The sequence below is a fragment of the Mobula birostris genome, chromosome 4, assembly GCF_030028105.1.
Source record: "Mobula birostris isolate sMobBir1 chromosome 4, sMobBir1.hap1, whole genome shotgun sequence".
NCBI classification, from domain to species: Eukaryota; Metazoa; Chordata; class Chondrichthyes; order Myliobatiformes; family Myliobatidae; genus Mobula; species Mobula birostris.
Window position 1 is genome coordinate 796,712 of NC_092373.1, and position 12,036 is coordinate 808,747.

The 12,036-nt window shown below is 44.1% G+C and overlaps 1 protein-coding gene across 2 annotated transcripts in view; it reads right to left on the bottom strand.

The window, feature by feature from the left end:
• The window catches only part of masp1 (MBL associated serine protease 1), a 208,818-nt gene that overhangs the window by 42,711 nt on the left and 154,071 nt on the right, over window positions 1-12,036 (bottom strand). For both annotated transcript variants that reach the window (XM_072254845.1, XM_072254843.1), the window contains one exon: window positions 5,114-5,251. In XM_072254845.1, the coding sequence (XP_072110946.1) occupies window positions 5,114-5,251 (138 nt within the window). The remainder of the gene's footprint in view (window positions 1-5,113; window positions 5,252-12,036) is intronic.

Consider the following 12,036-nt stretch of genomic DNA (forward strand, 5'->3'; position numbering starts at 1 on the left):
TATATTGTACATGCACTTTTAACTAAGTATGTTGGTTGAATATTCAGCTTGTAGTGTCTGTAACTCGGGCAACATGAATGGTTGAATTTTTACTGTGTGTAAACCAATGATTAACATACCTATTCACAAAGAGTGCTTTCTGTGTCACTTGCCAGACCCAAGAACCTGATTGAACATAACAATTGGGGCTGCGAGCTGAGTCTGGTTGTTTGAGCAGAAATGCATTTCCTTAAAAGACAGGACCCTCTGTTTGAGAAATGCAGAGTCCCAGGGTGGACAGATAGTAGTGCAGGCTTTGGATGTCTCACTAACTTACCGATGGGTTACAGGATGCCGGTAGATTGGTCAGGCCAGTTAGATTTCGCTGGGGTTTAAATGGGACATCACATTGTTCTTATACTTAAACATTAGGTTTTCCCAGAAGAAAAGATAGCCAGCAGGATGCTTTCTGGCTTTTTGTCATCAGTATAAGATGATAGCAAGTCTTAAGATCTCAGTCTGCGCTGTTTCATTCTGAGTGAGTCACTATTGATGGCTCAGAGCAGAGCTACAAAGTTAGAAGATACGGATATACAGATAGCCTGTTGGCTAATGAAAGTACAGAACTTAGAGGCAGCTTGGAGGGCCTACTGGAAACCTCATCCCATTAAGGTTTGAGCCATATTGAGATGGGGTGATGATTCTACTGTGGGGCTGAGAGATGGGCATATTTGGCTGGATGATGAAAATGAGGGAGAGAGAGTAGAGTGGACTCTTCAGTTTAGTCCTCAAGTAGACTGTCTTCTCTCTTGATTGTCCAAAACAGTAGGGGCCAGGCCGGTGATTATGCATTCCCACACCCGCGTGGGGGGGGGCACTGATCCGCAGCTTCTTCCTCTCAGTTGGAGGAGCTCAGGAATGTGCAAGGGATGATGTAATGGACACCTTCCAGACAACAAAGCTCTGGTCACCGAATTATAGGAAAGATGTCAACAAAATAGACAGAGTACAGAGAAGATTAACTCGACTGTTACCTGGGTTTCATCACCTAAGTTACAGAGAAAGGTTGAACAAGTTGGGTCTTTATTCTTTGGAGCATAGAAGGTTGGGGGGGGGGGGTTTGATAGAGGTATTTAAAATTATGACGGGAATAGATAGAGTTGACGTGGAGAGGCTTTTTCCATTGAGAGTGCAGGAGATTCAAACAAGAGGACATTTGAGAGTTAAAGGGCAAAAGTTTAGGGGTAACATGAGGGGGAACTTCTTTACTCAGAGAGTGGTGGCTGTGTGGAACGAGCTTCCAGCAGAAGTGGTTGAGGCAGGTTCGATGTTGTTGTTTAAAGTTAAACTGGACAGCTATATGGACAGGAAAGGAATGGAGAGTTATTGGCTGAGTGCAGGTCGGTGGGACAAGTTGAGGGTAAGCATTCGGCACGGACTAGAAGGGCCGAGATGGCCTGTTTCTGTGCTGTAATTGTTATATGGTTATATGTTATATGGTTATAAAGCTCAGAGTATTCTCCGCTAAGGAATTAGCGAGTTTAGGGGGTAGGTGCAGACAAATGGCTGGGGAGTTTTTGGCCCATTATTGAGGTAGGTTATGGGATAAGGGCGGGGGGTACCATATTGAGCCTTGCTAATAGAGAAGTGGGAGCCTATCATCCCAACATGCAGTCAATAATGCCCTGACAACACTGTTTGCTTCCCCTGAGCGTAATGCATCACTATGGATTCGGGTAATGGCAGCAGTTAAACTTGGTATCCCACTTTTACTGAGTGGAATTTAAAAGGAGTGCACCACACTAGTGGTGGGTACTAAAGTTCTATGCCAGTGGAAATGTACCGCGATAGTGATAGCCCACCAGAGAATACTGAATTAACTCCTGAAATGGTGGAACAGATGGTTACGAAGAACTTTTCCCAATAAAAGGGGTAGTGCTGTCTTTAATATCGCCAGCTGTTGGTCATCCTATAGGTACAGCAATTCAATTATTACACGGTTCAGAATATGTGGAAAAGCGTGCGTGTAGCCAAGTACGGAAGTTAGATAAGCAGATAGGGGGTGGGGATCTCACATGTCCTGTAGAGAAATGTTTTTAGCGTTGCTTAAAGCTGGCGTTCCGGAGGAGCACGTAAGTGGGGTTCCAACCCCCATCCTCTATGCAACGTGGAATAGTGTCAGGTGGAGCAAGGAAGGGAGGCTGCTGAGGGAGAAGGGTCATTGTTCAAGTCCTCTGCAGGTAAGGGTTCCTTTTGTTCTCTGCCAGAGTCCTTGCATTTCACTCAGAGTTCCCTGCAAAGGAAATCAGCTAACGTTTGCCAGCAGTGGGAATTGAGGTGGTTAGTACATTTGAGTCTCATTGTTGTAGGGAAGGGGTCATTCGACCTACATCTCTCTTCCCTGTAAATAGAGTGTGAATGATTTGAATGCGGAGTATTGTGAGGTGTGGCCACATGTGTCTGTTGGTTTGGCTGGTGTGTGTGTGGGCCTTTGTGCTTTGTGATCTAAACTGTGACTTTGTTTCTTGGTGCGTGGCCAAGTGGTTAAGGCGTTGGTCTAGTGATCTGAAGGTCGCTAGTTCGAGCCTCAGCTGAGGCAGCGTGTTGTGTCCTTGAGCAAGGCACTTAACCACACATTGCTCTGCGACGACACTGGTGCCAAGCTTGGACAACATCGGTAGCGTGGAGAGGGGAGACTTGCAGCATGGGCAACTGCCGGTCTTCCATACAACCTTGCCCAGGCCTGCGCCCTGGAAACCTTCAAAGGTGCAAATCCATGGTCTCACGGGACTAACGGATGTAAACACACAAAAATGCTGGAGGAACTCAGCAGGCCAGGCAGCACCTATGGAAAAGAGTAGTTGACATTTCAGGACCCTTCAGCAGGACTTCGTTTCTTGTGTTTATTTAGTAGTTACGTTGTTTCTTGTTTTTTAAAATCTGTTATGTGTTTATTGTCTTAATCTGTTACTTGTTTCCCCATGTTTTTTGTAAGTGGTTTTAGGGATGATTCATTTTTCATAGAGGCCATATAAAATTTGAGTTGAATTTTGGTTGAAATTTGAGCAACTTTATTCCAGATATGAGATACTCACATTTCGGAAGGAACTGAGCATTTGGAGTGCAATTCTTGTATTCCTATTGTTTTTGTGTTTTCTAAACACCCGGTGACTAATCAGGAGCAAGCGCATTGAATTGAATGACTTTATTTCTTACAGCCTTCATTTGAATCTCCCTGCATTACAGAATGATGAAGTGATGGATGCAGTTTGTGGTGGGAGATCCTGTGGTTGGCATTTGAATTTGCACACTGGATAAATGGTTCAGATTGCTGAATTTGTATGAAGAGTCCTGACTATATCACATTGGGGTGCCACTGATAACGATCTCTTTGATGACGAAGGAAAGACTGCTGGGGGAAATTACCTGGCTTCTCAGATTTTGGCTTTCTGTTTTGGGGGAGAAAGGAGGGAGTGCTCGAATTCAACCCAGAGTATGATAACAGCTTTAAAGGCATCCGTTAGTCTTGTGAGACCATGGATCTGCACCTGGAAAGTCTTCACTCTCCAGGGTGCAGTACTGGGCAAGGTTGTATGGAAGACCATCAGTTGCCCGTGCTGCAAGTCTCTCCTCTCCACGACACTGATGTTGTCCAAGGGAAGAGTATTAGGACCCATACAGCTTGCACCAGTGTCGTTGCAGAGCAATGTGTGATTAAGTGCCTTGCTCAAGGACACAACACGTTCCCTCGGCTGGGGTTCGAACTCACGACCTTCAAGTCGCTAGTCCAATGCCTTAACCACTTGGCCACATGCCCACACGTGCTTTAAAGGATTTGAGCCTTAATAGCCCTGATGAAGGGATGGTATTTCCCTACATATTCTTTGTTTAATTTGAAAGTCCTGACTCTTAAAGTGATTTCCCCACCTGACAGGGAGCATAGGTACAGGTGGTATGTTGAGCCCAGGTACAAGGTGCATGGCGGATGGCAAGTGTGAGCAGGAACAGTATCCTGGGATGGTTGTGTCTTTGGCAAATGGCATTGTGCGGCTGGGCACTTGTTGGAAGCTGAAAGGCACTTAGGGACATGCAGTCCCTAGGCTTACCCGTTGTTCCCACAGGAAGGTGTGGTTGATACGTGGTGCCGTATGTATGCCACCACAATGAACACTTTGCCCATGTTGGTTGGTAAGAGGGCTATTACAATGGAAAGATGTTTTTCAGCAAGGTACAGCCAGACTGTGCTGGGAACTGATTTCGATTGCCTTGGATTACCTGCTCACAAAGGAAAGTGACACTTGTACTGTTAATAGTTAAGAATGCTGCACCTAATTCCTGACAGGTCAGGTAACATCACTCACCTGGTTGATCATATTTAAGAGTCAGTGTACAAGATAAAATGGGGGCTCCAGCTCATTGGTTATTACACTCCAGGGTGGGGCTGGTGGCCTTTTGGGGCACAGAGAGGCTGGTCGACTACTGTGGTACACTAGGAGGTGATTAGTGAACATAGAACATAGAAATCTACAGCACATTGCAGGCGCTTCGGCCCACAATGTTGTGCTGACCATGTAACCTACTCTAGAAACTGCCTAGAATTTCCCTACTGTATGGCCCTCTATTTTTCTAAGCTTCATGTACCTACCTAAGAGTCTCTTAAAAGACCCTGTTGTGTCTGCCCTTACCACCGTTGCCGGCAGCCCATTCCACGCACTCATCACTCTCTGCATAAAAAAAACTTACCCCTGACATCTCCTCTGTACCTACTTCCAAGGACCTTAAAACTATGCCCTCTTATGTTAGCCATTTTAGCCCTGGGAAAAAGCCTCTGGCTATCCACATGATCAATACCTCTCATCATCTTCTACACCTCTGTCAGGTTACCTCTTATCCTCCATCGCTCCAAGGAGAAAAGGCCAAGTTCACTCAACCTATTGGCAGAAAACTGGAGCACCCAGTGGAAACACACAACCATACATAAGGAATGTATAAATTCCTTACAGAGCATGCCAGAATTGAACTTAGAACTCCGATGGCCCGAGCTGCAATTGTGTTGGAATAACCACTATGTTATTGTGGAGCCCCAGTGCTCCAGCCACACACTGCACCATCGACTGGTGACTGATGTACTTACTGTTAAGTTCAGGCTCCATTCGATAAAATAAGGCCTGGCATGAGTAGTTGATTTGACTCCCAAAAAGAGTGAGGTTGTCCTTTGAATGGAACGTGACGAACCCGTCCTCCAGGGGCCGTGGAGTCCCGCAGTCTATAACTGGAGGTAAAAGAATCCTGCATTAAACATGCAATACCTCACAGTGCCACAGGAAGCCCAGAGACTATAGTGCTTTCATCTACACCTCCCCAATCATAGAACAATACAGCACAGGAACAGGCTATTTGGCCTGCCATGCCTATGCTGACAATGACACCAAACTAAACGAATCCCATCTGCTTGCATATGATCCACATCCCTCCACTCCCTGCCTGTTCCTGTGCTGTTCTAAATGCCTTTTAAACATAACCCAAACTCCCAAACCCTCTCTTACATGCTCCTCTACTAAGGGCACCCCTCTTATGTCCTCACCTCCCAAACCATTGTCCAGAGTTAAGCACCAATGCGGCTGGGGAGGCAAAGTAGGCATTACTCTTCCAGAAATAAACTCTGCCATGGTGGTTGTGGCAAAGGCGCAGCCAGGATCTTAAACACCAGCCATCAGCTGAACAACACAAGAATATCCAGCTCTTTAGGTGCACTCTTACAGCTTGGCAGATGTCTTCATAACGACCACAAATGGAGAGTTGGAGGCTCATTATTTGCTTGTTCGTTGAAGCTAAATGTCTTAATTTCAGAGCTTAAACAGCCACTCATTATTACATGCAAATTAAAAGTTCTGTAAATGCTGGAAATCTGAAAAAAGTTAAAGGTTCTTCAAATTAAAGATCAAGTCAAGTCAAGTCAAGTCACTTTTTATTGTCATTTCGACCATAACTGCTGGTACAGTACACAGTAAAAATGAGACAATGTTTTTCAGGGCCATGGTGCTACATGAACAATACAAAAACTACACTGAACTACGTAAAACAACACAAAACTACACTAGACTACAGACCTAACCAGGACTGCATAAAGTGCACAAAACAGTGCAGGCATTACAATAAATAATAAACAAGACAATATGCACAGTAGAGGGCAGTAAATTGGTGTCAGTCCAGGCTCTGGGTATTGAGGAGTTTGATGACTTGGGGGAAGAAACTGTTACATAGTCTGGTCGTGAGAGCCCGAACACTTCGGTGTCTTTTACCAGATGGCAGGAGGGAGAAGAGTTTGTATGAGGGGTGCGTGGAGTCCTTCATAATGCTGTTTGCTTTACAGATGCAGCATGTGGTGTAAATGTCTCTAATGGCGGGAAGAGAGGCTCCAATGATCCTCTCAGCTGACCTCACTATCCGCTGCAGAGTCTTGCCATCCGAGATGGTGCAATTTCCGAACCAGGCAGTGATGCAGCTGCTCAGGATGCTCTCAATACAACCTCGGTAGAATGTGGTGAGGATGGGGGGTCTTTGCCAGGTGAACACTAAAAAATTTGGTTCTCTTAACGATTTCTATGGAGGAGTCGTCGATGTTCAGCGGAGAGTGGTCGTTCTGTGTCCTCCTGAAGTCAACAACCATCTCTTCTGTTTAGTTCACATTCAGAGACAGGTTGTTGGCTCTGCACCAGGAGTCTAGGATCCAGTTGCAGAGGGAGGTGTTCAGGCCCAGTAGGCTCAGTTTTGCAATCAGTTTCTGAGGAATGATTGTGTTGAATGCTGAAGTCTATGAACAGCATTCAAACATACATGTCCTTTTTGTCCAGGTGGGTTAGGGCCAGGTGGAGGGTGATGGCAATGGCGTTGTCTGTTGAACTCTTGGGACGGTATGCGAACTGCAGGGGTTCCAGTGAGGTGGGCAGCAGGGTCTTGACGTGCCTCATGACAAGCCTCTCAAAACACTTCATGGTGATGGATGTGAGTGCGATGTGTGATGATATCCTGAGTTATTCATTATGGACTGTGCTTTTAAAAAGAGAGAGAGAGAATGCAGCTGTACAGCACAAACAACTTGTTATTGAGAGAGAGAGAGGTGAAGACTGCTCACAGTTTGTTTAGGATTTCTGCAAGGACACTGCCAGCTTCTGAATTCCTACAGAGAGAGAAGGGAGGAGCTACTTGATGGACAGCTGGTGTTCAGCACAACAGTATTTAAACCAGCGTAATTGCTTGTTTCACAGGGCATGCAAATGCACTAAGGTGTGGTGAAGTTACCACTATCCTGTTCAGGAGCCCACGAGTGTGGGACTGAGTATCGATCATGAGGAATCGATCTGTGATTATTAGTGCATGAAAGAGTGACCCTGTGTAGTCTACCAGTGTGTCTAACCTTTGCCTGTGTTGGTAGACTATCACTTGAAGATGGTGCTCTTAAGTTGTTCAAATTTGGCTAACTTGGAGGTTTCGGAGGATATCGGGAAGATTGACAGCATCAGCTCACCTGAGGAACTAAACATCTCTCTCTCTCTCCATCACTACTCAATTCAATACCACGAACTGAACCGAACTTTACCCATCATTGTACGACTGTATTGATTTACTTCCTAGGCCTGAAGAAGCTTGGGTTTTATATATTTCTACCCTTATATTGCTAACTCATTGCTAACCTGTTTGATATATCTGAATTTATATTACTGTATGGCGTAGTTACTAATAAACGAACATTAGTTAACAGTAATACCAGACACCAAGGTGTTTTCAATTTCTGCTGGTTCTTTAACCCGTTATGGGGTACATAACAAATTGGGGGCTCGTTCGGGATTTGAACAAATTTGTTGGGGGCTTGATTGAATAGTTGAATTGATTGGGGAAAGTCCCTTCCGCTTTGCGTGAGTGGAATGAAGTTTGAAGTTAACTTCAAATGGAGTTTGAAGTTAATAAATTTGTGGCAGAACCAACCCCTGAGGCATTGGATGATGCTAAGAGGGATGTGTTGGTGAGAATTGCTCATAGGTTAAAAGTTAAGGTGACTACTAGAATGAAGAGGGTTCAGATGCAGATGTTAATAGCACAGCATTTTGTATCCAAAGGAACATTTGAGGAGGAAGTGTTGGAAATGTTTGCTGAAGGTAAAGTACTTACTAAGGCTGAGACTCACCTTCAATTGGCAAAATTAAAGATGAAGCATGAATTGCAATAAAAACAGCTCGAGGTTGATGAAGCAAAAAAAGCAGAGGGTCCATGAGGCTAGAGAGGCAAACAAACAGAGAGATGAGGCAGAAAAACAGAGGCAGTTCGAGAGGGAGATGTGGCAGCTGGGAAGTCCTGTGTTGGACCCTGATGATTTGTACAGCTCGAAAGAGCCTGTGTTGATTGAAGAATTTAAGAAGAGTGTTCCCGATGATGTAAGGGCATACCTAGATGAAAAGGATACCACTACCTTGCGGGAATCTGCTAAGACAGCAGACAAGTTTGTTTTAACCCACAAGGTTGAGTTTACTCTGGATGAGAGTTTCCCAGAGAGTAGCTGGGAAGATCAGGGTAACCTTGAATTTGAAACTGGGACTAGTGATGACCGCCTAGAAGAGGCAGCTGTCCCGATTGCCTGTGTTCAGGTTGTTGAAGTACCTGTGGATTCACAGGGTACTGAACCTTGTGTTGAAGCTCAGTTAAGGTCTGAGGTGTCTGACTTGGTTGAAAAGGAATGCAGTCCTTTTGTGTCAGATGGTCTTGGTTCAATGAATAAGGGGTTAACCTTGGTACCAGTGAAAATTGAGGATTCTCAGTCACTTGTATTAGACAGTGTTTTAAAAGTTAGTAATGAAATGAAAATCGATGAGGTAAATGTTACTGCAGATATTGAGGAAGGTGCTGTTTCTGGACTTTTGAATAAAGTACTGGGGAAGTTTGGATTGGTTTTGCGACCTTTGGCCCTGCTTTCAGGACAATGGCCTGCTAAAGAAGTACGTGCCACTCTGTTGAATTTTGCTTTAACATTTGGACGTAAACACCTTCAAGGTTATGAAGTTGCTTTTCACAATTGCGATATGGAGAAAAAGAATTGTTTTGGTCTTAAGAGGCCATTTGCAGAGGTTACTATGGAGATGGATCGAGCTGAAAGTTGTAGGAATGGAATAAATGGATTGTTTGGAATTTTCACAATATACACATGGGTTTCATAAGTCCAGTGATAGTGCTGAGTTTAGTAAACATTGGGGGTAGGGTGATACCTATCCAGGGTGATGTTTATCCAGCAGTTCAGCTAATGAGCAAATCTGCTGCTAACGACCCACACATGGAGACTGATGTTTACCCCACATGCACAGTAACCCAAAGCATGTCTAAAAAGTCTGCTGATGCAGATAGTTCGGGGCAGGGGGATTCTGAGGGCCATGATAGCAAAACCAGGGGTTCAAATCATGATGATTTATCAGAGACTTTTTTACCTTCTCTATTCCAACAGGACTTAGAGGGTAGTAAGGCTGATGAGAAAGGTTTGTCCTTACCTAGAAAGGAATTTATAGAGGAACAGAATCGAGATCCTGAAATTGTGGTTTTAAAGGATACAGCTCTCATGGAAGAGGAGGTTCAGAGAGAGTCAGTAGGATATTATCTTAAGGATGGAGTATTAATGAGGAAGTGGAGACCACCTACCTTGCCTGCAAATGAGGATTGGGCCATTGAACATCAGGTTGTAGTCCCGAAAGTTTACAGGGCTGAGATTTTAAACATAGCTCATAGTTTGCCTTTAGGTGGACATTTTGGAGTGAGAAAGACAGTGAACAGGATTATGAAGGAATTCTACTGGCCTAATTTAAGAAAGGATGTTGTGAATTTTCGCAGATCTTGCCATACCTGCCAGGTTGTGGGAAAACCTAATCAGGTTATTCAAGTAGCACCACTTAAACCAATACCTGCTTTTGGTGAACTTTTTTCTAGGGTCATAGTGGATTGTGTAGGCCCATTGCCAAAGACTGCAGCTGGTCATCAGTACTTGTTAACAATTATGTGTGCTGCGTCTAGGTTCCCCGAAGCAGTGCCTCTCAGAAACATCCAGGCCAAGACTGTGGTAAAAGCCCTCATCAAGTTTTTCACACTGGTAGGTTGGACCAAAGAAATTCAATCTGACCAGGGCAGTAACTTTACTTCAAGAACATTCCAGGGGATAATTAGAGAACTGGTAGCTAAGCACACTGTGTCATCTGCATATCACCTAGAGTCCCAGGGAGCCTTGGAATGGTTCCACTCCACTCTTATGATCATGATTAAAACATATTGTGTGGAAAATTTAAAAAAACTGGGATGAGAGGGTTCCCCTACTCTTATTTGCTGTTAGGGATTTGATTCAAGAATCGTTGGGGTTCAGTCCGTTTGAACTTGTTTTTGGTCACAAAGCTAGAGGACCTTTGACCCTACTCAGAGAACAGTGGTCTGATCCGAAAGCATGCGTGAGCGTGCTTAGTTATGTTTTGGAACTCAGAGACAGACGTAACAAGGCTTATGACCTTACAAAGCAGAATTTACAGCACTCTCAGATAACGATAAAGCTGTGGTATGACCGGAAGGCTAGAGAACAGAGATATTGTGTTGGAGATAAGGTCCTGGTGCTGTTCCCCCTCCTTACCAACCCCCTTCAAGCTTTAGTGGACTATACCAGAAAATTAAGAAAATTGATTCTTTGAATTATGTTATTAGAACTTATGACCAAGGAAGGCTACTCAAGTCGTTCACATAAACCTGCTCAAGCCTTATCATGATATGGAGACATCATCTGTAAGTACTGTTATGAAAACAAATGAAGCTGTGGAGCCTGCTACCGAGATACCAGATAATTTTAATGAACTTAGTGTAGTCTCCACAAAGCTCGAAAACACTGTTGTTTTGGAAAATCTTGACCGTAAAATCCATCATTTAGACCCTGAGCAACAAAAACACTTGAAAGGCTTAATTAGCAAGTATAAAGATTTATTCCCTGACATTCCAAGACAGTGCACGGCTGCAGTGCATGATGTCACGTACCCCGTGACGGGAATAAAGAACCAGCAGAAATAGAAAACACTTTGGAGTCCAGTATTGCTATTAACTAATAGTATTTACTAGTAACTACGCAATACAGTAATATAAATGTAGATAAACCAAACAGGTTAGCAATGATTATACATATAAGTAAGTATATCAGTAAATGTGGAAATATATGCATGAAAAACCCAAGGTTCTTTAAGTGTAGGGGTAAAAAGATACAGTCTTACAATGATGAGCAAAGTTCAGTTCAGTTCAGTTTGTGGTATTGAATTGATTAGTGATGGAGAGAGAGGGAGGGAGAGATTTGAGTCTTCAGGTGAGCTGATGCCGTTGATCTTCTTGTTGTCCTTCGAAATCCTTTAGACATCACCGAGTGTGACTTTAACAAAGGGGACTGGTTTGCTGTGGTGGAGCTATCACCCAGGCGAGGGTGGACACATGGACAACTCCCCACCAGTCAACCTCTTTCCTTTTCTCTGCAAGTGCGACAGATCGATCCGCCTGATCGATCCTCCAAAACCCACTTTTTCTGCAGGCACAACAATGCTCATTCAGTGTCCAAAACATGTCTCTGAGGGCAATATCATCTGACCTCCTATTTATCTCATCGTATTGGATACCAGCTGTCATTCAAATAACTCCTCCTTCTTCTCTCTGTGTAAGAAATGCAAGCAGGCGATGTCCTTGAGAAGTATCAACACGCTGCCAGAAATCATAACATTGAGTGTCCATCAAATAACACCGCCTTTGGTCACCATAGCAACTTACGAGCTGCTCGGTGCCATCTCTCTCTCCAACTCAGCAGAAATCCAAAAGTTAGCTAGTTCTTCCTCGTGCCTTAAAGTGACAGTCCAACAGTTAGTCTTCGTCTCTCTTTCTCTTTCAAAACAAGATATCAATGTTAAATAACTCCCTCTCTCTCTTTTCAAAAGCACAGTTAATAGGGATAAACGAGCACAGCTCATAGGGGTAATTCAGGATCCCGTCACAATGATGTAATTGTAGATT